At 46.9% G+C, this 27,195-nt stretch overlaps 1 protein-coding gene across 2 annotated transcripts in view; it reads right to left on the bottom strand.

The window, feature by feature from the left end:
- Positions 1–27,195, bottom strand: part of LOC124622635 (transducin-like enhancer protein 4) — a 461,107-nt gene that overhangs the window by 324,881 nt on the left and 109,031 nt on the right. For both annotated transcript variants that reach the window (XM_047148412.1, XM_047148413.1), the window contains exons 3-4: positions 26,676–26,739; positions 18,799–18,843 (exon numbers count right to left, since the gene is read on the bottom strand). In XM_047148412.1, coding sequence (XP_047004368.1) covers positions 18,799–18,843; positions 26,676–26,739 — 109 coding nt within the window. The remainder of the gene's footprint in view (positions 1–18,798; positions 18,844–26,675; positions 26,740–27,195) is intronic.

The raw sequence follows: 27,195 nt of genomic DNA, 5'->3' as shown, positions 1-27,195 counted from the left end.
TTCTTGAATATTGGTGTGACCTGTGCAACTTTCCAGTCTTTGGGTACGGATCTTCCGTCGAGCGAACGGTTGCATATGATTGTTAAGTATGGAGCTAATGCATCAGCATACTCCGAAAAGAACTTAATTGGTATACAGTCTGGACCAGAAGACTTGCTTTTATTAAGTGATTTGCGTTGCTTCACTACTCCGAGGATATTTACTTCTACGTTACAATGAAGGTAATGGTACTGCGTTATCTATGTTATCCAAGTGTGAAATGCTTTCAGAGCGAAATTTTCACTCTGCGGCGGAGTGTGCGGTATCGTGACACTTCCTGGTAGATTAATACCGTGCTGGACCGACACTCGAACTCGGCCCCGAGGTAGAGTATCGATAATGAAATCTGGGTTCGAGTCTCGATCTGTCACACCTCTTCAATTACCACCACATAACCATCTTACGTTAATCTTTATGGTGCTACTGATTTCGGAAACAGGAGGTAGTAATGGCTACGCCGTGTCGAGCACGATATGGAAGGGCGTAACTGATCGTTTAGCACGGCTCGCTGTGTTTCCGAGCTGGAAACAGACTGCTGTTTGCTCAGTAAATGTGTAGCAGGCGGCAGCGTGCTCCCCGGCAGACGACCACCAGCCGACAGCGACCCCCACATAAAAGGGCTCAGGATACGCCCGTCCCTTCGACCAGGTTTTTACATCGCCAATCGCCCGCTCTTCCGCCGTGACAACGGCCGCTTTCATCGCGGCGTAATTACATTCCACTCCGGTCGATGCCTGCGCGTATCGCAGCGGAAACAAGCGGCGACGGCTACGCGCACCCTCATTCTCCAGGCAGAACGCCACTATAGTCTGGTTACCGCGCGTGACGACGGCACAGCGCAACACGGTAGGGTTGTCGCCAGCCTACGCGCGCGTTGCGACGTCACCGACAAACACAGAAGCACCGCTGGAAGCTGTGTCAGACCTCCGCGTCGTTTTCACGCTTCCTGTCTCGCCCTCCTGTCGCGACGTAGAGCAGCTTTCAGAACGGATAAGTGAGTACCAACTGGACGCAGTGGCGTCCGGGAGACATTCCAGTGACACGGTACGGCTAACGGCTCGTGCACACCGGCTTGGCGAACTACTGTCAGCACAACACGTGGTGGAAAGTGTTACGGAGGATGTGCTTGTTGACAGCGCTGGATTCGCCCGGCCTGGCGCCGCTCGTGCAGGGCGCAGACAAAGCACCCGCTGCCTGCGGATTTCCTGCTTGGCGGGTTCCCCCCCTGCTCGCGGCGCAGCAAGCTGCTAGCTAGCCGCGCACAGCTGTTCCATCCCAGCGTCCGCGAACCTGCCGCACAGCTCGTCCACCTCGAGAGTCGCTGGAATTCTGAACGCAAACATCCACACTTCGCAAGCCATCTTACTGTAACTGGCCGACGCTACTCTTCCCCTTTTCCTTCTCCGATCGCGAATTGTTCACGGGGGAACGGGTGTTGGTCAGCCTTCGTATGAGTACACATATCTCTAGTCTTTTCTCGAGATATACGTAGGAAAAAGCAATACACTGGTTTACTCTTCTAGAAAAATAAACCTCTCGCGGGCCGTCAATTCGCACGTGGACGTGGAGCTGGTGACGTGGAATTCCACGTTTCGCTACACTGCAGAGGGTGATATGAAGAATCTGGCATGCCAGATTTTTGCCTCGCGGAGAGGAACGTGGCCAATGAAATGCGACATAGTTTTTATGTCCCAAGTAAAATTTAGGAACCACCACTGTATTGAGTTAAACTACATATTTGGTGGGTTTTGTTTCTCAGAGAACGTTCCGTGATTGTACGCTTCCAACTCTGTTTCGAAGCATCAACAAATTGAAGATCTCTCGAAAACGCGTCTTTTCAGCTACGATTTTTTTAATAATGACAGGAAACTGCACAGAGGTGGATCAAGGGTTCCTGTATTTGGAGGTTTTTAGTACTACAGCTTGTGTACCGTGGACGGGCTACAGCACAATGATGAGTCGTTTTGATGCAATTTGTCGTACTTAAATATCAAATAACATTTGTGGATACAGTCTTGAGCCAGCATATGGCATAAACGGAGGCGGCCTGGCTGCCACGCCGAAGCTGTAGTTAAGCTGATAGCGCCGGTAACTGTGGAGAGAAAGATAGCACGTTCGTGTCCACTTTTTTGTCGCCTTTTGTTTTTGACAGATTATGGATCTATTTTACTAATTTAATCGAAGTATCACCTGTAGCATAAGTAGCCTATTTGCAGCAATTCTTGTTACTAAAGCCAACGACTGCAATGTTTCCACGGCTGCCAGTCTACACCAGAAAGTTCTTGCAATTATCAAACTTCGTACATATATACACCTCTCTTAGTTTATGGACTGCCTCATGTTCGTATCTTTTCAAAGACGGTGAGCGGCTTCGAAAGACTAACCTCTTCCATTCCAAAGACATCACGAAACGACTCTCGGGCTTGAAATCTTTAAGATGGTGTACTTTACTTCAGAGGGATGGTAGTTACTGCAAAATTGAGAAAATGAATATTAAGTATGTGCGAATTCTGTATCTGCATCTACATCCATACTCCGCAAACCACCTGACGGTGTGTGGCGGAGGGTACCTTGAGTACCTCTATCGGTTCTCCCTTCTATTCCAGTCTCGTATTGTTCGTGGAAAGAAAGACCGTCGGTATGCCTCTGTGTGGGCTCTAATCTCTCTGATTTTATCCTCATGGTCTCTTCGCGAGATATACGTAGGAGGGAGCAATATACTGCCTGACTCCTCGGTGAAGGTATGTTCTCGAAACTTCAACAAAAGCCCGTACCGAGCTACTGAGCGTCTCTCCTGCAGAGTCTTCCACTGGAGTTTATCATCTACGTAACTCTTTCGCAATTACTACATGATCCTCCAACGAAGTGCGCTGCTCTCCGTTGGATCTTCTCTCTCTCTTCTATCAATCCTACCTGGTACGGATCCCACACCGGTGAGCAGTATTGAAGCAGTGGTCGAACAAGTGTACTGTAACCTACTGTATTTCCTTAGGATTCTTTCAATGAATCTCAGTCTGGCATCTGCTTTACCGACGATCAACTTCATATGGCCATCCCATTTTAAATCACTCCTAATGCCTACTCCCAGATAATTTATGGAATTAACTGCTTCCAGTTGCTGACCTGCTATATTGTAGCTAAATGATAAAGGATCTTTCTTTCCACGTATTCGCAGCACATGACGCTTGTCTACATTGAGATTCAATTGCCGTCTGACATCTGAGACTACAGTTTAACTAATTTAAAACCGAAAATGGTACGGAGATTAAATTCAGTTAACGATTAACTGATACTAGTATGTTTGTTAGATAGTTGTACAGCATTGTTCGCTGCTCAGGCCACGGACGAGTCAGGAATCTCCTTTGCGAGTGCCTCCGCTGTTCGTCGACGATCGCCCAACAGAGTTAACACAGCTGTTTCACGCACGTACAGAAACAGCGTGACTGACGCGTACGCCCGGGGAGTGCTGACGCAGCAGGTCACGGTCACGAGACGGCGGCTGGAGCCTCCTCCAGATCCAGTGATACACGGTGTCTCACTTTTAGTGTCTGCCACCGGAGCCGTATGTTTCTATTTGATGTTTCGCGCTTACTGATGCAGATCTTATAAATGGATTTAAGTTCGATTTTATAAAATTACATATATACACTCTAGCCACTGTACAGTAGTTTGGTGTAACAAATCTTCATATGCTCCTAAAGGTCACGATTTTCGTTTGTTCTACACGACGCGCTTCGGGAAATAATTACAATTGTGAGAACAGTTTTCGCGTATTATGACATGCGTACGCCTGATGTTTGCGATGTGTGAATCGCTGCCTTTATTTTATTGTCTTTCAAGATGTCCTCTTGTACTCTTATGCAGAAACACACACGATATAGACTACCTACACAGTTGACAGTCTAAAATAGCGCTTGCCATGCACCACTAGGAAACGTACTCAGTACGCCCGTGTTGCTTGACGGCAACTGCGATTGGACGAGATATCTGATAGTTGTACGCTTTAATCTGAATAATCTGAACTGTTGTATCTGACACGTGTAGCGCAGGTTCGTATCGAAATAACAACCAGTCTGAAGAGCGACTATGAAAGTCTAGCTTTCCAGCTGAGATCCAGACACTGGCACACGACTTTTAAGTTAATCGGCCTTTTAGACACTAAATATTCTCCTTTCTTGTATAACTCAGTGATGAAGATAAGTAAATAATTCACACGTACGGTTAGCAGCAACTACCTATGGCTTCACTTACTGCAAATTTACATCATCTTCGAACGGGTTCCGCATAGCTACATTGCGCTGATAAAGTTTAGGCTTGAAGTAATTATCAGAGATTACATATACAATCTCGGATCGACTGAATAAGCCCAAATGTGAAAGTCAGGCCTAAGCAAAATCTATCGCAGAAGTGAGACTCATAGAACGGCTACGCCTTCTTTGTTTTCTACTGTTTTCTGTCATACGCATTTGAGAAGCACTCAGAACACCGCCGCAATTCTCTATAATTGGTCGAACAACCATCTCGTTTTCTATTTCCTTATCCAAAAGTTATTTAAGCTCCTCTACAGATTTAAACGATTTGACGAGCCCTGAATGTTCACCAGTAATCTTGTCACCTGAAACAGTGGGGTTCCGTGTTGAAGAGATTCAGCGTTCATTATACTTATACAATGCGGCTACAGATCTCTGTTGTCCACTGCACATGCTTCCAAGTGGAACACTCTGTCAGTACGCCAGTGAAGTGAATTAATCCCGAGGGGTTCAAGCCTACCAAATGCATCCCCCGCATTGTTTTATTAACCGCTTTGCCCCGTAAGAGGAAGCACACTTCAGTCATCGAGTGAAACGTAAGTTTTATGTGGCGTTCCCCAGGGCACTGTTATAGGCACTCGGTTTTATCTCCTCTATGTAAATGATTTAAGAAACAATATCAGCAGCAATCATGCTGTCATTTAGCATCTAGAAAAAAGATCAAAATATCAAAACGAATGACAGAATTATTTAAATAAGATACCCGTATACTTGGAAAAGTGGCATTTGACCCTACGTAATGAAAGGTGTGAGGTCATCCGCATGAGTACTAAATTCCAGTTACATAACCGATCACCCGAATTGACATACTGTCAATTTAACTAAGTACCTAGGGATAATCATTACCAATAGCTTCAAGTGGAATAACAACATAATAATGCAGATAAGGCTGGCTAACACAAGATGCAGCAAGTCTACTAAAGAGATTGCTTGCACTACGTTAGTCCGTCCTCCGCTGGACTACTGCTGCGCGTTATGGGATACTGACCAGATAGGATTGGAGGAGGACATCGAAGAAGTTCAAAAAAGGGCGAGTTATCGTCAAATGGAGAATAAAGTTTCGGCGGCAACCGTTAAACAAAGGCGTTTACCGTTAAACAAAGGCGTTTTCCGTTACGGCGTGATCTTTTCGTGAAGTTTCTATCACCAACTTTCTGCTGCGAATGCGAAAATATTCTGGTGCCCACCTACAATGGAAGACATGATCATCGAAATTAAGTAAGATAAATTATAGCTCCCACAGAAAGATTTAAGCGTTCGTTTTTCCCGCTCGCCGTTTGAGAATGGAACGGTACAGAAATAGTGTGAAAGTGCTTCTATGAACTCTCTTCCAGGTACTTTGAATTGCACAGTATTGACGTATATGTACCACATGTTATTTACGTTTATCCACCAGAGTCTGGACTGAAACCGCCGCGGTTCAGATGTAAAGTATACGCGTCATGTCGTGCGGTAAACAGCGATTTAGTGTAAGATTTAAGTGGACCGCATTTTACAGGCTTCTGTGTGCACAAACTTTCGCCCCCTCGTCCGGAGCGCTGACTCGCACAGCTCCATTCCCGGTCCAGTAGCACGACTCTGGGCTGCAAGAGCGACTCATTTTTCCGCCCTTTCACAGCAGCCGCGCGGCAAAAGACGCAGCCGCGAAATCCCCGGCGGGCTGGCGGGCTGGCGGAATTCTGCGGGCTTTCAGCTGCGCAGACAATGCGCTGTGCTGTGCGGGTGCGGGGCGGCCAGGAGGCGTGTCAGCGCCTGTTTACCCCGGGGCCTGGGGCGCGCTACTCTTAATCCGCACATTGTGCTCTCCGGGCGCAGACTTGGCAGGGGGAGTAGGCGGATGCACAATGACGCCCGCGCCCTAATACTCATTGTTTTCAGAGCCGTATGGCCGCTCTGCACCATTCCTGATTTCCAATGCCGGCACCTATTCGGGCCCTACCCATTTCCTCCACCTGCTGTCTCTGAATGGCTGGATCACCCACTCCCACTCAAGCCTCGAAATAAATCGTGCCGTCTGCGTCTATTTTGACGGGAAGATGTTTTGTCCCCTCCGCGTGCGCGCGCGGACACACACACACACAGTTTCTGCCGAATGTTTCCCGAACACCACGAACGTCTCTAGTTCAGTATTTGCACTGTTCTGATCGACAGCACGAACGTGGACGCCGGGACAGGCCTAGGTAAGCTGTGAGACATCGACCAGACAAAAGCGGTCTCGTATGTTTTGTGTTCAACACGAGGAAGTGGCTTTCATTCATCGCAGATACAGCACACTGGCAGTAAAATTTTATTTTTTTTACAGACGAGTCATTTAGTCTCTGAATTATTCAGCTATAGCGATACAATTTCTTCCCCTGTCATTTTTTACAGCATAATGGATTGGCCAAACAATACTGAAACGGAGCTGTGAAAGGCGAAACGTAATAAGCCGTTAGCTGTTTTTTTTTTCAATTCCATATAATTTTCACATCATATCCTCTTCGCAGTGTCTTCCAATACTTCATCTTAGGCCGTCCTCTTCCTTTTTCTCGTAGCATTTTCCCTTCTATAATATTAACGGTGAAGGTGAGGTGTCTGTCTTACTACATGTCAAACTTAAGTAATTTTACTCTTTCCTATGTACTTCAATAATCTCTCTTCATTTACTGTTTTTCGAGTTGGTTTTTCTTTCCGCCCAGCCCATTCTCGCCATTTTCCACCACATCCAGATTTCAGCAGCTTCGGGTCGATTGCTTTCCAATTTACACGAGTCCAATATTCACTTCTATAGACCAGTGTACTCCATAGTTTTTCAAAGGATTTTCTGTCATCTGTACTTATGCGTTTGCTAGTTAAAAAGTTTTGTTAGTGCATTAAGCATCTTTTTTCCTGCGTGAATATACTATCGAGATTGTTCCATTTACTCAATTATGATGAATTTTTAGGTTTATATTAGATTGGTGTGCGAAATTAGCTAGACAGTAGCATATGCGACAATATTTCACTTTTCACGTTGACAACTTTTATGCATCGTGTGTTACAGTGTGAGTCACTGTCTCTGTGTGATGAACAGATGGCAGACGTGCTTCAAAAAAACACACATCAGGGTAAACAGTGTGATGTACGGTATAAATGCTGAGCAGTTCTTGCAATATAGGAAAGCAGGAATTGCTAGTGCTAATATAAAATTTTCAATAAAATCTTCGGTACAAGTCCAAAATTTCTCCCCAGTTACGAGACTGCTACCACCCTCAGAACCTTACGAATACATGCAATACATTGTGCGAAATAGCCACAGACAGACATTTGTACGTATAATTTAATTTCAGGACACTGATTTTGCATTTGGCAATAAAAAGCGAAACGCGTCTGACGTAAATACAGAAGTGGTGTTACCAAAAACAAATTATTAACTCAATGAATTACTTTTATTCAATTGGACTGATTTGGGGGAAGAGACCAAACAGCAAGGCCATCGGTCTCATTGCATTGGGGAAGGATGGGGAAGGAAGTCGGCCGAGCCTTGGCAAAGGAACCATCGCGGCATTTGGCTGCAGCGATTTAGCGAAACCACGGAAAATCTAAATCAGGATGGCCTCCTGAATGCGAGTGTAGCGTGCTAACCACTGCGCCACCTCGCTCGGTAATTACTTCTATAAATGGGTCAGAACAGAAGAGAGTGACTATGTCTGTTGCGGGGGAGTGAAATAGCGCAGCACCGAAATTATTTCTTCTCGAGACCTATTTCCATTGCATTAAAACCGAGTGTAATATCGTCATGACGCGGTGACAACTCAAAACAACCGTCTGTATAATCATACAGTACGACATACCGTCAATTTTCTGTATCATTAGGCAGCGTCACAAGTGAAAAGCCAGCAATAAACATGAATGATCAAACATAAAAATCTTCCTTCAACATCTCATGTTGACGAGTAATAGTCTCACAAAGGAAAGTTGCAATCTAAAGGCAGCTGCCTTCACCTACCAACATCCTGTAACGTGTATATCACAGCCTCCCAACGATGCCCATGTTTTCTGCAAAGTCTTTGCACGTTCTACGTCAAGTCTTCGAAAATACTAAAAACCAATAATGGAACTAAGCTGCAAAGACTTTACGGTAGACCGCTGCATCGTTGGGGGGAGCTGTGATATATACGCTACAGGATTGTACTATGCTGGCAGGTCAAGGCAGCTGCCTCTGGATTGTAACTGACCTTTGTGAGACTGTCACTCGACGACACGAGATGTTCGAGGACGAGTTTTATGTCTGACAATCTGTGTTAACTGCTCGCATTCTACTTGTGGTGGTGCCTAATGGCACAGAAACTTCAAGATATGCTGTAATCGTGGCTGCGAATATGCGTACTATTGCGACGCACTTATGCGTGTCTATCCTGTTATAGCACTTTATTGACGCAGTTCGCTAACATTTTGAGATAAGTGTGTGACCCCTGGTAACAGTCTCAGTACTCAATCGTGAGAAAGTGATACGACGGCTTCACAACACACGTGATTTAAGTTGAATTTTTAGTAGGTAAGTAAGTTGGCAGAAATTCTGTTTCCTACAGTCAGTACTCTCCATACAACGAAAATATTTCTCAATTAGTCGCGGGCAAACAACATACGCCGGAGAATCACCTGAGAGGAAAATGGAGGAAACACAGACGGCGGTAGATTTAGTTCGTGTGTGTGTGTGTGTGTGTGTGTGTGTGTGTGTGTGTGTGTGTGTGTGTGTGAGCAGTGAAAGGTGGTAATTAAGGCAACGAGCACACCAACAGTTGGGTAATAATCGATGGCCGCGAGGGATGGGGTGCGTTTCGGAGCGTACAGCACTGCCCGGTCCGTTTCGCGGGCAGCGCGCTGTTGACGCTGCCAGGCGGTGCAGAATTCTGCGCTCTGCGATTCACGGACCGCGGTAGCCGCAGGACAAAGCAGATTCGGCGCCCGACTGCTCGCAGAAAGCCGACACACACACACACACACACACACACACACACACACACACACATCGCGTATGCGGCTCGGAGCGCCACGCACGGCCGACGCATAATCGCGCGGAGGCGCGCGCGTGCGCATTCCTCAACTATCTGACCGCAAGCAGGCGGCGCCGCGAGAGTCGGGGAGAAGGCAGAGTGAGGCCGTGAGAAGGCGGCAGCCGTCCACAGCGCGTCTCGACGCCGCCGCGCACCACACCTCACGCTCGTGTCATCTGAGCCCAACTGTGCGCCACGTCCCCCCCGTACAGGGTATGCTGTTTCTTTACATACAAGTCACCACGCGACTGAAAGTTTCTAATTCCTGTATTGAAGAATTCGTCCTAACTATGGTTCGCCGCTCAGCTGTGAACGGCACCAACTATTGCAAAAACTGTTTTCACAGGTAAAAGTCACGCCGAACGCAGAAAAAGGTGGGCCATAAACTGCCAGAGAGAGAACTGAGAACCTGGGAGGGTCAATGGATTCTTGAGGTTGTCTCCTACCCGTACACGTCCATCCGCTCTATATACCTTGAAATGACTAGTAAGACCAGGCAACATGTTTCCAGTCGTCGACAGTCCAATGTCGGACTTGACAGCCCTGTCGAGGCGTAAAGCCTTGTGCCGAGCAGTCATCGAGGGTACACGAGTGGGCCTTCGGCTCCGAAAGCCCATACCGATGTTCTTTCGTCGAATGGCTCGCACGCTGACACTTGATAGCCAAGCACCGAAATCTGCAGCAGATTTGGGAAGGGTTGCACTTCCGTCACACTGAACCATTCTCTTCAGTCGTCATCGATCCCGTTCTCGCAGGATCTTTTTCCGGCCGCACCGATACAGGAGATTTGATGTTTTACCGGATTCCTGATATTCACTGTACACTCGTGAAATGGTCGTACGGGAAATCCTACTTCGTCGCTACCTCGGAGACGATGTGTCCCATCGCTCGTACGCCGACTGTAGCACTACGTTAAAACTCACCCAAATCTTGATAACATGCCATTGTAGCAGCAGTAAACGTTGCCGACCATAGCACCGTATTCTGCTTGTTTACGTACCGCTGCATTTGAACATTCATGCCTATACCAGTTTCTTTGGCGCTTCAGCGTAGAACGTACAACATACAATGTAGTCATTTGACACTGACACCCGAACCCTCACTTGCGTGCAGTGGTACACAGCCATTGTGATTTCAACTAGGACGGCAGTCATGTACTTGCACACAAATGACAATTTTTTCAAGGTTATAATTAAAACTTCGTGATTACCTCTCGCTATCGTTCATGAACGACTGGACACTAGGTCCGCGATTAACAATAAGGTACTGCGTTAATGAAAAGCTCCGCCTTCACCCAGAAGTTTATTGCTCCATCGTGCACTTCAAAACCTGAGATTTTTTTAAAGCGGAACTTTAATTGTAAACTGCGGGGTATGTTTCCATAATGTGTCAAGCATCAACTAAAGCAATGCATAAGTTTTAATTGTCAGTACAATGTAACTGAAAATTCAGTTAATCAAATGGGAATTTTATTTACCCTCGGTTACTGTTCGAAATGAAATTGGTGTAAACAAATTTAACAGCAGTTTCAGGTTACTGGGTGGATTAAGAACAACCCTTGTCTGTGCCACTAGAGACAGACAAAGCAGAAGACGATTTTGGTGAGCCAGTGGTTTGAAAGCAACAAGCCATGGTTACAGACTTAGGGTTGAAATACGCTCAAAATACTGCTAATAACGACAGAAATAAATTTCTGCTGTTTGAGGTTTTTCCTCGCGTAGCAACTGTTTCAAAATTTCTCGGCAAGATTATGGCCAACTGACCCACGAGAATATTTTGTAGTTTCGAAGACAGCATTATGACCTGAGAACGTTTCAACCAGAAGCAGATTTGATTCCACAAGAAGCCACAAACTCCTAACATTGTCATGGGTGAGCACAGTTTATCGCTTGCTTACCTAATGCGCTAGGTAAGAAGTTAGCAGGAGTGGAAATCCACTCGTCGCCTTCGTGTTAACGGAAGATTCTGCTTATGAATCCTTCAAGTCCAGTTACCAGCTTTCGAAACTAATTGATAATCCAATAAGGTCGTGCTTCGCTTGTATTAAAGCGTGGGCTTGCTTCATACGAATGTTCCCGGTGGCCTAATCGCAGACCACATGGAAGCATATTCGACTTGTCTCTTCTGTGTGCACCCTAAGCGCAACTACACTCAGTGTGTCTGCACTTAACACGGAACGGAAGTAGCAGTTGCGCTCGACCCTCCCATTGTGGTTTTATTAGAGTACTTGCTTCCAACGAGTCCCATTCGCGTTCCGTATCCGCCTCTCTTGCACTATCGTATGAGCTACCTGTTAAGCCGCGTTTCCAATTTCCTTCATCTGCTTCCAGGACGACTTTTAGGGAAGCCCCATGCTGTACTCCACAATTTCTCACACCAGCTCTTACGTGTTTTCCGACAGTACGCAGCACAACCGAAATCTGCATGCAAACAATTACACTGGCGGGGTGTGGCAGAGTGTACTTTTCGTGCCACTATCATTTCCTGTCTCGTACCATCCGCCAATGATGCGAAGAAAGAACTACTGTCGACTCACCTACCTAAGAGCTCGAATTTCTTATTTTACTTTCCTGTCCATTTCACGGGTCTTATGAAGCAGGAAGCGCGTTTTATGGTGCCTTACTTATGTCGAAGCGTACGCTCTAGAAAATTCAACTGCAAACCTCTGTGATGCCTTTTGTCGTTTCTGCCAATGGAGTCTGACAATTTCCGTTAGGTCCTGACGCCCACTACATGAAACGAAAAGCATTCTTTGTTGGATCCTTCCTCTGATCTACAAATACAACTTGGTAACAGTCTCATACTGGTGAAGAATATTGAAGATTCGGTCTAAACTAAACTCCGTCCGAACAGGCCTTAGAAGGCCCAACAACACCGACCGGCCGCCGTGTCATCCTCAGCCCACAGGCGTCACTGGATGCGGATATGGAAGGGCATGTGGTCAGCACACCGCTCTCCCGGCCTTATGTCGGTTTACGAGACCGGAGCCACTACTTCTCAATCGAGTAGCTCCTCAGGTTGCCTCACAAGGGCTGAGTGCAGCCCGCTTGCCAACAGTGCTCGGCAGACCGGATGGTCACCCATTCTAACGCTAGCCCAGCCCGACAGCGCTTAACTTCGGTCATCTGACGGGAACCGGTGTATCCACTGCGGCAAGGCCGTCGGCAGATTCGGCCACTTTTCCGCTGATGAAATAAATTTCCTTATGATTGTTGCAATGAATCGGCCTAGTATCCATTTTACCAGGTAATTAGTAGGACGTGATCACGTAAATACATGCCACTGAAGACGGTTTATTCTAGGTATTTTAGGGATTTTAGTTTTCGCAGTAATTTGTCGTCGGTAACGAAACTAAACAGTGACGTATCTGGACAGGAATACCGTCTTATGCTAGACACCGATTTATATTTTTGTTTTATCCAGTCATGTTTTAAGATTTGATGTGCTATCTTCGAAGGGCTTTGTTTTTTCTGATAAATTATTCGTACATGTTAAACTCTTTTGTAGCTTGTATGAATTTTTGCTCTGAAGTATTTAGATCTACAAAAAGATCGATCATTGGGTACGAGTTTACATAAGTTTAAGACATATAAAATCTTAACATATACACTACGTAAACTATGTGCTATTGTAAGTAATTCACAGCCTAAATTCATATAACCTACACAAGAGGTTACCATGTAACAGTTTTTCAGAAAGAAAATAAAAGTCCACTGAAGAAGACACAAAGAGCTGAAACATCGCTGGGTACACGAGAACTATAGAACACTATTGTAGAGGACTAAATTCCTGTCCACTTTTTCCCCTAGTAAGCAAAGCGCTACAACATTCGAAAGACGATTAGTCTTTGCCTATTTGAAGGCAATATATTACATTTACAGCGGTTTGGCATCAACTACTAGCCGCTGCACCAGTCTTCGATCCTCCGCATGTCTTCCTGCATTTCGATACAGTCTTCTTACGTTCTGCGTATCCCGTATCCCACAAACGAATCTACAGGATGCGACGCTTAAATCCAGACAGTGAAACTTCTTTTCGAAAGCAAATTTGTTGAAACAAGATGCAAATGAAATTGTTTTTACTTAAGAGTAGTGGTATCTTTCAAGAGTAAAATTACTCGATGTAATCCCCTTCAGCAATGACCGCCTCCACTCCTGTCCCGAAGCGGGCGGACGCGCTGTTTAAAACAGCGCTGTCCGCATTCGCGAATGCTGCTTCGACAGCGATGCTTAGAGATGCGACATTAGGGTGGCTGTTCTTATTGGTAACTCTTTCGACTACAATCGAAACGTGGTCGAAGGGATTGAAATCCGGGCCCTTTGGCGGCGAGAGCTCCTTCGACCAGAACGTGTCAACGTTGTACGAGAGCCACCTTCGAACTAAATGCCTCGTATGAGGTGCTTCTCCGCCATCCGACGCATTGTCCGCTCGCAGACATTCAATACCGACGCCCCTTTCTTCACCGATTGCCACGCGTCCTCCGAAATCAGTGCCTGAGCCTTTTCTGTGACTGCCGCAGTTGGTGACACGCGTTCCCTCGCCGGGTTAGCGGAACCTCGGCCACACTCCTGCGAAGCGTCAGACTCGGCCACAGGTTCGTAGGCAGTGGATCTCGGGTGTACGAAGAATCGAGCTATCTCAGTGGACGAACGCCCAGCGCCAAGACTTTCGACAATCGCAGCTTTTCGGTTGTACTCCGCACTTTTCCCGCAACATCTCGGCCATTTTATGGTTCTGACTGTTTAGTAGATGCCTATGGCTTTCAAAAACGCCGTTCGCGACCTTCGGAGGAACTACGATATGGTGGCAAATTCAGAGTGAAATTCGTCTGGATTTAAGCGCCGCACCCTGTATACCTTACAACAGTCTCTCATAAGAAATAAGTTCGCTCTGTATTATCTTCCCACCTGCCTAGTTTACTGCAGGACACCTTGCTAGTTCTCACCACGACTCCCGCTCCCACCCCTCCTCCACCTCCACTGACACCACCCGCCCAACTCCGCGCGCCACGCCCACTTTTCGCAGCACCCACGGCCGGATCATTTCCGCCCGGCCGAATCTGCACCTCAATATCTGTGCGCGCGTCGGCGAAATATGAGTGCCGCTGCCGCTGCGAGCGAGGAAGGAAGGAAGGAACAACGACCTGGCGCGCAGCAAATCTGCCGCTCAAGTGTTCGGCAAACAACGGATTACATTACGGAACGCTGCGAAAGGTTTTCCATCGGCTGCGCACTCCCCACCAAATTCACTCGCACTCCCCTCCTGCCTCTCCCATTCTTTCGGCCATCCGCATTGCTCAAACACAGCCCGCCCGCCCAGGTCTCACCTAGCCATCAGATACCTCCAGAGATAAAACGTCCCCGAGTCCGCTGCTCGCCTTACTCCCTGGCGTCAGCTATGCATCGTGCCTGCGACGCCGTCTGCTCCGGGACCGAGCAGTAACTTTGATACAATGCGGGGAAATAACGGTCTGTACAAATTGCGGTAGAATGGTGGCGTCGGTCGTTGTGGTTGTCGCTGTTGCTTTAGCACGGAAAACGCTGCGGTCAAAAGCGCCCGTGTCAAAACCTTAAATGATCGAATACCGGATGAAGTCAGTAATAGACCCTAATCAACTGGAGTAAAGGCATAGCTAAAAACGATCACTTCCCCTTTGAACGGGATGCTCAAACGGTTGAAAATTAAATTTCCTTCACCACATTACGACAAATAATGAATAAACAGCGATCTACAGCTCGCGCTGTAACTGCTAAAATATCACATAACTGAGATCGCAAACACACATTTAAATGTAATCGGTTACAAAATGGACATTGGGTCAGGAAACGGCGCACTGTCAATGGTCGGTTGCAGTAAGCAGAGTAGTGCGAGGTCTCCACTTAAATGACGGCGGGAGCTGTTTAATTTCCCGCAGTTTATAGATCTTATAATTATATTTTTTCCTGAGACATTTAAGTCTCTTCCTTATCTGCGATAATGATTGAATCAGAAGAAATGGATTAAAATTTGTGCTACGGTCGGGACTCGAACCCAGGTCTTTTAGCTTGCTGGACAGAAATGCTAACCATTACACCACTACAGCACTATGGTTAACATTGCTGCACGATCTACAAGATCAGCTATGGTACAGGACTTGCCCATTACGTCGAGTGCTGCGGTGCTATTCCAGTGCCAGAGAGCCCTGCCAGTAGTGACAATGTAAGGGAAAATAAACAGAAGATATGAATTGAAGTTTGTGTTGGGGAGGACACTCAACTTGGGTAGTTCGTGCAGCAATGTTAACCATAGTGCCGTGGTGGTGTAATGGTTAGCATTTCTGTCTAGCAAGCAAGAAGACCGTATCGCAAATTTTAATCCATTTCTTCTACTTCAATCACTATTCCCGGAGTTTGTTCCCATACTCGGAAGACCAGTGTTCATGTCAGAGGGACACGAGGCAACACAGAGATCATCTGAAGGGGCAGAACAGCTGAAAGGCCAAAGTAGTCTGCTGCCATGGCAGCAGCATCGGCAGCTTCATTATTCGCGCACAAACTGACGTGGCCAGAGACCCACATAACGGCTCCATCATCAGAGAGCGAGTGCAGGCATCCGTGCATTCGTTTTACTAAGGGGGTGGTATGTGTATAGCACACAGAGGCTCTGGAGGGTCAATCGGTACATAATTCCCAACTGAGAAGCCTCTTTCGTCGTATGCACTGGGTAGCCCGATACAGGGCGAAACGTTCGGCAGTAAAAATAGAGGGCGGGCTAGAAGCCGATAGCTAAAATGTTTGTTGCCAATCAGAAGGCAGCATCCGACACCACAATCTGTCTCAGAGCCACCATTGTAGACGAAGGCGCTGCGTCCATGTTGCGTGCGAAGTTTGAGAAACTTATAGCGATAGCTCGAATTTAGAGTAGTGTCCTTGGGAAGCGAACCTTTCTCTGCCTCGTGATGACTGGGTGTTGTGTGCTGTCCTTAGGTCAGTTAGGTTTAAGTAGTTCTAAGTTCTAGGGGTCTGATGGCCATAGCTGTTAAGTCCCATAGTGCTCAGAGCCATTTGAACCATTTTTAAAGCGAACCAAGCCCAAGATTAACGCGGACCTCTGCAGGAAGGCAAGACGGTGAAGGGCCCTTAGCCATCGAGAACATGACAGCTGAAGTAAGGTTAAGCTTCCTAAGCAGTATACGAAAGCGAGCTCCGGGAGGTTACGCTTACTCTGTATTGCCGGTCAAGGGAGTGACCAAACAAAGGACACATTGGATGGATGGGCAAAGCTGCAGACAACACCCACATCTGTTGAGGAGAACATCTCGCCGGCGTGATAGCGGCACTAGTGCACCCTGCCTTCGCCCCCCCCCCCTTCCCCCGAAACCGCCCCCCCCCTCTCCCCCCCCCCCCCTCTCTCTCTCTCTCTCTCTCTCTCTCTCTCTCTCTCTCTCTCTCTCTCTCTCTCTCTCTCTCTCTCTCCCTCCCTCTCCCCAGACATACACATACATATTACAACAGTCGTCAGTTTCTTTTTTCTGCTTAAGCCCTACGATTTTCATCAACATATTTTGTCTAGAAAGGAGTTAGATAATTTGGAACCAATGTTTCGTTTCTAGTCTCTCCAAGCCCCGAGTGTAGCCACTGGTCTTCTGCAGATGTCCCACGTCCGAATATTGCTAACCGACTGGGCCGGGTTCGATTCCCGGCCGGGTCAGAGACTTTCTCTTCTCGGGGACCGAGTGTTGTGTTCTTACATTCGTATCGTCATCACTGAAGCGGAAGTCTAATGAAACACACTATCGTATCGCCTTTCCACTACTGACGGCTGCATGGCCTAGAGCCGAAAGCCAATAAACTGAAATTAAAACAAAACAGTGTCGCAACCGCTCACTCCAGTGTTTGACCAACTTGAATGAAAGTAAATAAACATTTTTTTGTACTGCCAACTTGAATGAAAGTAAATAAACATTCAAACATGGATGTTAATTTTTTTTTAATAAATGTGGCTGGTCATCCCTCGCAAGGAATGTGCCCAGAAACTAAACGGTTAAATTACACTAGCAAATAGTTGGGACATGACGCATGGTAATACAGAAAGAGTGACGAACTTTTCCACACTCGACTCGTTTCCATAATAGAACGCAGATGAGATTGTAGTACGAATATTAGAAGATATGAAACTGATACTAAAAGGAGGGGGGAGGGGATGCACATTTTACAATTACGATAGCAGATAAATAAAAGAACAACTCCTTGTATTTATGAATCTTTCACGTGTTGAAAACACCAGATAGACCTTCAGTTTTAGCATTCCCTAACTTGAGACTATCGACGAACGGTATCATTTCGTACGTCTGCTGTTGGTAACTTGGTGGCCGTCCGTCTGTGCACATATGGTCACTAAGTGCAAAAATCAACGCTCCATTATAATGTATCCACACTGTCTCGGCAGTGTACCGTAAATGCCACCGTGACGAGACAGTATGCTATTACAATAATGTATGTTTTTTTTTTTACATAGTAATTGCTGGAAATGTGTAACAGAGAGAGAGAGAGAGAGAGAGAGAGAGAGAGAGAGGGAGAGAGAGAGAGGAGAGGGGAGAGGGAGAGGAGGGGAGGGGAGAGGAGAGAGAGAGAGAGGAGAGAGAGAGAGAGAGAGACAGAGAGAGAGAGAGAGGGGGGGGAGGGAGGGGGGGAGGGAGGGAGGGAGGAGGTAAGGGAGGGAGGGGGAGGGAGGGGGGTTGTGACTAAAAGCAATCGCGTATTTGACGCCAGGAGTGAAGCTTCTAAACTTCCGTGTTAATCCACGAGATGAAGATGGCCGCTTGTCCAAATTGGTTGTCCGGGAATAAATCGTGGTTGTTTCACAATTCCGTTCGGAACTATGGATTGACCACGAGACTTGTTCAGAAGTAGACGTTTGTTAAAAGGGCACGAAGGAATAGAACGATTACGTCGAAATGAATTTAGTATACCACTGCACTCATCGCCTGATAAAGGCTGCAAAAAATAAAGCGCTGTTTCGAGTTGCTTTCCGGTGTACCCGTCTTTCGAATGAAGCCAGCAACATGAGAGGGAGAAGAAACAGGGAGATCGTGGAAGTGCCCTCTTGGCTCGCTGTCCTCGTCTTTTTGCAGCGACTGGTGTCGACGTGTTATCCGGCGATCGTGCGCGCACCCCCTCTCCAGCACCCGCGACTTGGGAACAGTTAGTATGAATTATTTACACGGCCGCTTTTCCCTCTTCCCCCCCCTTTTTTTTTCTGCATGAAATATGCCTCCGGCTGCCCCCCCCCCCCCCCCCCGCCCCTCTCGCCGGCCAGTTCCCACCGCTGCGGAGGAGCAAACATCACACAGAGCTGCGTGTCACGAAGCGACCGCATTAGCATACATAAATATTTATCGAACACTCGAGGCGACGCGGAAAAGGAAAAGGCAGAGGCGAGCACTAATGACTCACCTGCTTGTGCATCTCGACGTTCAGCCCGTACGACATCTCGTAGTACTGAAACGAACAACAAAGCGTTTATTAGTGGTCGGCTCGGCGCCCATCAAGATAACACAGCCAACAGCCGGCCGGCCCCTATAATATTATGGCTGTTGTTTAACGGCACCCGAACACGGCATGCCGTCCCGGCAGAACCGGTCCTCTCGCACTGTGTGTGTGTGTGTGTGTGTGTGTGTGTGTGTGTGTGTGTAAAAAAAGAGAAGATGGTTGTGTGGAGTCCGGCCGGCAAGTTACAACTACTGTGTTCACTCACTCACACTCGCACACAAAACATGGAGACCGAGAGTCTGTCATCATCATGTGTGCTGTAGACGGCCTGTTACAAGAGGTGGACCGCCAACACGAGTTACCCACGCGGGCGGGGCGGCTCTCTGGTGGACGCCTAAGACACGACCCAGCGGGGCGCGGGGGACCAGAATGAAGCCCGTCCGCTTTCTGGTATGCAAACGCTGCCTCGTCCTGGGTCTCATCAAGTGTCCTGTTGTGACCAGGCTCCACATATTGCGCTTTCATCGAGTGAAGCGAGCACTGTGGGCTGACTTCGTCCACTACTTGGGTTCTACACGCCCCGATCACGCGGCAGGGTGTCGAGCACGATGACGCGCGAGTGACGGAATGGGTAACCTGGACGCACTCTACTTCGTGAATGTTACCTCGGCATTCGCTCGAAATGGCTGAAGCAAATTACGGAAGAGCCACCCTCAATTTACGGACTGTCGCTTCTGTTAGACGAAAAATGCGAGGTGACACAGTAGCCGTCTCAGTAAATATCTATCTGGAACGAGATATTCTTTCTTCGTTTTTGGAAACCGAGAAATTGCGCACAGACTAGTTCAGCATTTCGTTCCGAGTCAGCAGTGACTTACACCAATTCTCTATTGCTACAAGGATCAGACAATTGTATGTACAACGAACGCACGAATCTAGGAACATCTTTAAGTTTCCGGAACAGCGTACTTCTCACTCGGAACATCAGTCGAGAAGACTGGTGCGCGAAGGTCAGAATAAAGTACTCTGTTCCTTTGTTTTAGATGAAATTACTTTGTGGCCGAGCGAGACGCTTGTCTGATTAAGTGGGTTTAATGCGATTCGGTTGTCTTCCAAATGTACATTTCCTAAAACTTTACACCGAGCATAAAATTTACAGAAACAAGAGAAGTGTCGCAAATTACTAGTGTACTGAAACGACACCAGATTGCAACCGATCGCCAAAGTAAAGGGATTCGCTCAAAATGACAAGGAAAACCAGCGATAAAGATGGCACCTATCGCAGTAACAAAACGGAAAACGTTCGAGGAAGAATCGATTAACAAGATGAGGGAACACTTAGATCTCATCTCTTGCAGCGGGGAGAGACAACTTAACAAGTACGTAAACACGAAAAGTCAGTCGTATGCTTACGTATTACGAAGTAGAAAATTTAAATACGCGTACGACACGTTGAATTATATGGTGGGCACAGTGAGTTGTGACGGTTTATAATGCTTTGGATTAAGAGGCTTTTTCCCACGTAACAGAACAACGTGCGCTTCTTCAATATCGATTGTCTTTGTTTCATCATCAGGATGGTACCAAGAGACTAGTCTATTCTTACAAGAAGAAACAGTTCTACAGCCCACATGTGATGTCAGACAACAGCCAACTATCTAACGAGATACGCATTAACAAAAACTAATTTAAATAATACCAGACCCTCCAGTAACCATGCGAAAATTTATGCCCATATCCGAAACCGCAAACCAATGTCGCCAGGCAGAGCATACAGAGAGAGTGTCGAGAGCGACAGGCACAGCTATAGAAGCGGTTGCAGCTATTCTACTTCTCGTGCGGAGCTACGAGGCAGCGCAAGCGGGTTTTAGCGTAACTGCGCTAGCTCTAGCGTCATGCAAAGCAGCTGACTCTCGCCCAACACGGCGGCCATAAAGCACGACAATTAGCCTCCGACCGGCGGGAGACACGCTACAAATTGAACCGCGCGCGGAAAAGCCGCAGGGCTGTTTGTGAGCTTTTGCATGGCGCGAAGGACGGCCGGAATATTAACGCGCGTTTCTTTTGGCTCCCAAGCCAAGACGTATCCTTTTTGTTTTCAGCGCTGCTCACAGCCGTCGAGGAATAAAATAAACAACAGAGGGAGACAGATGCATTGCTGGGGCGACACACACACACACACACAGGTAACAAGCTGAAGGAATAAGAAAAGGAAAAAAGCTGCTGCACAAGGAATTTCTCTGTAGGCCAAGTGCTGCCTCGTGTGAGAGCAGGAAACAAAGATTACCTAGCGATTCAGCGAGGAATGGTTAGCTGAAATCTGCGGTGCCCGAGTAGAAGAAACACGATTAGGGTGAAACAGTGAAGATAAAAACCACGAATTCTGCTGCTGGTGTGGAGTAAATGCGAGCGACCTGGACGAAGCAGGCGGAGGGCCTCGTAGCGCGGTGTGGCACGAAAAAATGATCGGTTAATTTTAATAACGGCTTAATAGCGTTTGCCGAGTAATTACCAGGTAGTTAGTTTCCCGATTAATTTCTCGAGGTCGGCGGTGGTGTAATTAGAGGGTTGGGCTGCGGGGGCATCGCCTTCGTCCCCCACTTTGAGGCGCTCCTTCTCCCCACACCACGGCCGGACTGCTCACTCCGTTACCCAACATGGACGTATCGAGTGCCACTTCACGGTCTGCTGCGCGCAGAGCAGAAGCTGACAGCTCGCTGCTTTTGTTTATTTCTTTATTCCAGGAAAGGAGACTCAGAGGTCAAAGCCAGTCACGAGTCCCAGTAGTCTACGAACTTGAGGCAACCCAAGGAAGGAGGAGACCCGACTGTGTGTATCACGTCCGATTCATCCCGCTATCCGAATCGTCTGTCCTCAATCTAAACCGCAGTGTCTGCTAATGGATTTCTAAACATACGATTAACCCATTGAGCTGCTGGTAAAATCCTTCACACGACCAGTTCCGGTCGTCTAACCGTCATCAGGTTCACAGAAGTATTCACAGCATCGTGTTAGGTGAAATATAAAATTATTGGCAGGTGATGAAGCCACAAATTACATACTGTTATAGATTCACGACGTAATTTACGATACACCGTGCACAATTCGAGGTTTAGACTGGAATTGGTTGTGTAAAGAAGGTATTTTAACAGCAGCTAAAGCCGGGAATACATTTTTCCAAATATGAGAGTCGCCATCGTGAACTACTAAAACAACAAGCAAGTGAGTCGTATTTCAAGCCACATTTTGATGTTCTTCAGTGCGTCGAAGGGGTTCTAAAACATATGGACACTGAATTGATACGAGTTAACCGAACAGCATATCCGAGAATTCGGGGAAGTTCTGTAATGCGTGTTGTAAGACTGAGCGAACCACTGGGACCCAATTCGATGGTTACGTCGTGTGCGTGGTTAACACGTCAGAAAATTTCTTAGACCATTCTAAGCTTCCATGCCTATTACATTTTTTACTCGCTCCTGTGAACGGGAACGCGTTATGCAGATCTCGGTGCCTCTCGCATCCATCTAGAAAAGATAACCTGAAGATGCCTAAATAAGGCGAAACGCGTCGCTGAAAAATAAAAAAATTGCAACCAAGACTGTTTTTAACCAATATTGTTAAGCACTGGTTTGCTACTATGCCACATATGTGCCAGCTTGATCTACAGGACGTTTCTACGTTTTTTATCACTTATTTCTTCCACCTCTTCCAGTGATTCGTGTGGCGTTCAAACCAGCACTGGAGTTGTCGGAGCCTTTACGTTTTTACGCATGAACGATAAAACGAAAAAAAAGGGAAGCTGATGGTTGTGTTACGCTTAGTGGAAGCATAGGCTTTCGCTCGACTTTCACTGGACCTGAGGCCTCTTTTCGCACATGGGATCAGTCTTACTATTCCACATCCGTGTCAAACGGTCCTTTATACTCGTGACGCGTTTCCGACATGTCCAGTTAGTGGTCTCGATTGTGAGCGAGGTGCCCCATCCGCTACCAGCACTTTGCGGGGTTACACGACCAACAGACGCGAGTCAGTAGTATTTGCAAAACGAAAGCGTAATGAAAGAACAGAGTGGAGAGAGAGAGAGAGAGAGAGAGAGAGAGAGAGAGAGAGAGAGAGAGAGAGAGAGAGAGAGAGATGGTTGGTTGGTTTTGGGGAAGGAGACCAGACAGCGTGGTCATCGGTCTCATCGGATTAGGGAAGGATGGGGAAGGAAGTCGGCCGTGCCCTTTCAAAGGAACCATCCCGGCATTTGCCTGGATTGATTTAGGGAAATCACGGAAAACCTAAATCAGGATGGCCGGACGCGGGATTGAACCGTCGTCCTTCCGAATGCGAGTCCAGTGTCTAACCACTGCGCCACCTCGCTCGGTGAGAGAGAGAGAGAGAGAGACAGGACTTGTACAGCACTGGAGATGACTATCTACTGATCAGTAACGCAAGACCCTAGTCCCCGAGAAGAAGCGGCAAGAGCTGCCGCCTTGGAAGAGCTAGGTCTACTCACAACAGCCCCGCGGAGCAGCACAAGGCGTTAAAAGCAGGCGCCAAGCCCCCAGCACCAAGCAGTTCCCGGCATGCGTCACATACCCCTCCGGCGTGGTTAGTTTACGTCCTCCACTCACTCACCATCACGTAATGCCTTTGCATTTCTGTTTTCTCCGCGGCTAATTTGTCACACTCCAATTTCACACTGAAAGTAAAGCAACGCAGCCACCAGGGCAGGCATGAGAAACAAAAAAAAGGAAACTGGCCATGCTGGTGTTTTCTTTGTGTGTTAGAGCGGGCGGGTACACAGGAGAAAAGGCAAACAAGCGGGGCATGCAGCTGCGGTACACGCGCGTCAACAGCTCGGCGACAAGAAAACAGGGCTCTGAAAACCGCGGCGGCGGCGGCGGCGGCGGCTGTGGTCCACAGGCTGGGGCAGCCCACGCGCCATGTTGTCTCGTCAATATTTATGCTGCCGGCCGCAAACACGAAACGCACCAAGTGGGCCACCAACTGCATTTCTCCTTCTGCATACAGCTTTCGCTGCTGACACGGCACGCGGGGGAAGGTAATCTTTAGCGAGGGGGAACAGCGACCGTTAGAAATTGAAATGGTACACGAGCTACAAGTCGCATACAACTACAAGTTTTATGCGACTTGTGGCTGGTCTACCATTGTAAAATTAAGGTAATCCTTGTTTAGTCCTGGGCCGATACGTGGTCGCCCGCACGGTAAAATATGAGGGTTTACACCAAGAAGGCAATGTTCTGGACTTTGTGTAAAGCAACAAGCTGGCTACGCAGACGGAAGAGACAAGAAAAATAGAACAAGGAAGCTGGGAAAAATTTTCTGAAATGGAGCATGATCTACACCGACAACAAACTAAGGCCCACGAGATGCTGAAATAATAAAGATGAAACAAAGATGGCTCAAGTTAAGCCTATTTTAGAAAGTAAGTGACCAGTTACTTCCATATCCAAAGTTTATGGACAGGTGATTAGGAAAATGTGAAAAATGCTGTGACTGACGAGCTTGTTGATCTATCAAAGGAAGAACTAAAGGCTGTGTTAATGCACCCCAAGGGAAGACTAGCTCCCTTGCGGAATTATTATTAAATATGCTTCATAACAAGCAATTCAAAGTACGAATATAGACAACAAAATGGAAGCAAAACATCCAAGTCCGTTTACGCGAAACCATCTCTCAAGGAGTCAGCCAAGTGTGTCCTTGATCACCCACATTAATATACACAGACGACGGCGTAGAGGCGCGGCAGAATGAAGTAGTGCACCGTTATAAGCTTAACAATGAACTTATAAATACACTCCTATTTGCAGATGATCAAATAATATTAGCAGACTCTGAAGATAAATTATAGAGGGCAGTATGGTCATTATACGAAGTAGTAAATGATTATAATATGACAATATATAAGAAAACTAAGATAGTGGCACTACACGGTAAGCAGCATTTCAGAGCAAAAGTAACAATTTACGGTAGACCACTTGGACAAATGAATTCACTTAAATATGTGGTATGTGAGATTTCGTATTACAGCCAATGACCAAGAACAAAAATTGCAAAAATTTAATCAGTTGGTAGGAAGTATATAAATCCCACATTTCTCGGAAAGTTGGTGAAGAGACAGTACTACAATTTTATAATGTGATAGCAATCCCCAGTCAACGGAGAACTGAAACAGCAGAGATGGGAGTCCTAAGATCACTAGGCTGGTTACAAACTCATAGGTCAATGAATAGTGAAAACTGGGATGAACTGGGCATCAAAAGCACACATTTGAAAACAGAGGAGCAAAGAATGAAATGGCACGAATACATTCAAAGAATGCCAGATGAACGAATACCATCATTAACATACAAAAGTACACCTCAAGGTAAAAGAAACAGATTTCCACATCAGCTGCAGGGTACCTGAAATTGGAACAGGCAAGGATGCCTAAAGCAAAACTGGATATTAAGACTACGATTGGAGGAAGATGGACAACAGGAAACAGTCGGAGGGACGATGGGAAGAGGCAGGAATGTCGCGTCAACGTGCTGGCAGTGGTGGTGATCAGCCCCAAGACAGATGGGTCTGAAGAATATGTGACGCAGGATTCTATAATGGCGCGACAAACTGCGTAAGGGACATTACTTGCAACGTTTAAGCTTCTGATATCTACACGTTCACCTCCGTCTTTGGCCGAAATGGATCCCGTAAGTCATGACAGCGTAAAATGGTCCAAGATGTTCAAAATTCTGAAAAAAATAGCGGTAAGCTTTAGGGAGAGAAAGGTTATATACGGTAAGTACAAGAGCCATTAGAGACTAATAAGAGTGCACGATCAAGAACGAAGTGCTCTGATTAAAAACGGTATAAGACAGGGATGTGCCTTTCGCTCCCTACTGTTCAATCTGTACATCGAAGAGAGAACGATGGCAATAAAAGAAAGGTTCAGGAGTGAGATAAAAATTCAGGGTGAAAGGATAAAAATCATACGATTCGCTGATGACATGGCTATCCTGAGCGAAAGAGAAGAATTACGTGATCTGATGAATGGAATGAAGCGTCTAATGAGTACAGAATAAGGATTGAGAATAAATCTAAGATAGACGAAAGTAATGATAAATAACATAAATGAGAACAGCGAGAAACGTAATATCAGGGTTGGTGAGAACTAAGTAGATGAAGTTAAGGAATTCTACTACATAAGAGCAAAATAACCAATGGCTGACGGGGCAAGGAGGACATCAAAAGCAGACTAGCACTGACAAAAACGGTATTCCTGGCCAAGAGAAGTCTATTAGTATCGAACATAGGCCTTAATTTGAGGAAGTAATTTCTGAGAATGTACGTTTGGACCACAGAATTATGTGGTAGCGAGACACGGATTGTGGGAAAACCGCAACAGAAGATAACCGGAGCGTTTGAAATGTGGTGCTATAGTCGAATGTTGAAAATTAGGTGGACTGATAAGGTAAGGAATGAGGAGGTTCTGCGCAGGATGGGAGAGGAAAGGTGTCTGTGGAGAACACTGACAAGGAGAAGGGACAGGACGATAGGACATCTGTTAAGACGTCAGGGAATGACTTCCCTGGTACTACAGGGAGCTGTAAAAGAAGACAGAGATTTGAGTACATCTAGGAAATAACTTAGGACGTAGGTTGCAAGTGCTACTCTGAAGATGAAGAGGTTGGCAGAAGAGAGGAATTAGACGCCTGATATGCCTCGTGCGTGTACTTGCTGCTGGCTGTTAGTGCGCTGCAGTCGCCCCAGGAAGGCCGCCCCCGCCGCCGCCGCGCCGCAACACACACAAACACACACACACACACACACACACACAGAAGCAGCGGACTCACCATGACGTAGTGCCGCTGGATCTCGATCTTCTCGCTCGCCAGCTTCTCGCACTCCAGCTTAAGGCTGCAGGTCATGAAACACAACGTTTAACATTACATCCAGTCTCTGCGCTGCTGGCCCGTCGTCGCTGTGGAGAAATCGGCAGAGCAAAATAGGCCTCAAATACGGCGGCAGAGCGGCCAGCTTCCAACCTCCCTCGTATCGTCGCGTGCCTTTCTTCTGGAGCGTCATGGCGGACAAAGACTGCTCGTGGCGTGTGCCGTATCCTCTAGGTTGCCATTGCACATTCAACTACGTTACAAGCGAAATTTTGCCCGTACGTTCAACAGGCCGATAGAGGACAAATCCTGTGCGATGCTGAGTCCAATAATATTTTTTTACGGAGGCTGCGAAACACGAAGAACAATCTGTACATGCAGTAGCGACTGGACAAGAATACCGCACGAATGTAGACGCAAGATGACAGCACAGGTCTTTCTCGGTGGCTGCTGGAAATATTGACTGTTGTTCGTGTTTTGC

Source organism: Schistocerca americana, chromosome 7 (genome assembly GCF_021461395.2).
Source record: "Schistocerca americana isolate TAMUIC-IGC-003095 chromosome 7, iqSchAmer2.1, whole genome shotgun sequence".
Classification (NCBI taxonomy): Eukaryota; Metazoa; Arthropoda; class Insecta; order Orthoptera; family Acrididae; genus Schistocerca; species Schistocerca americana.
This window is presented reverse-complemented; position numbering and strand designations above follow the sequence as displayed.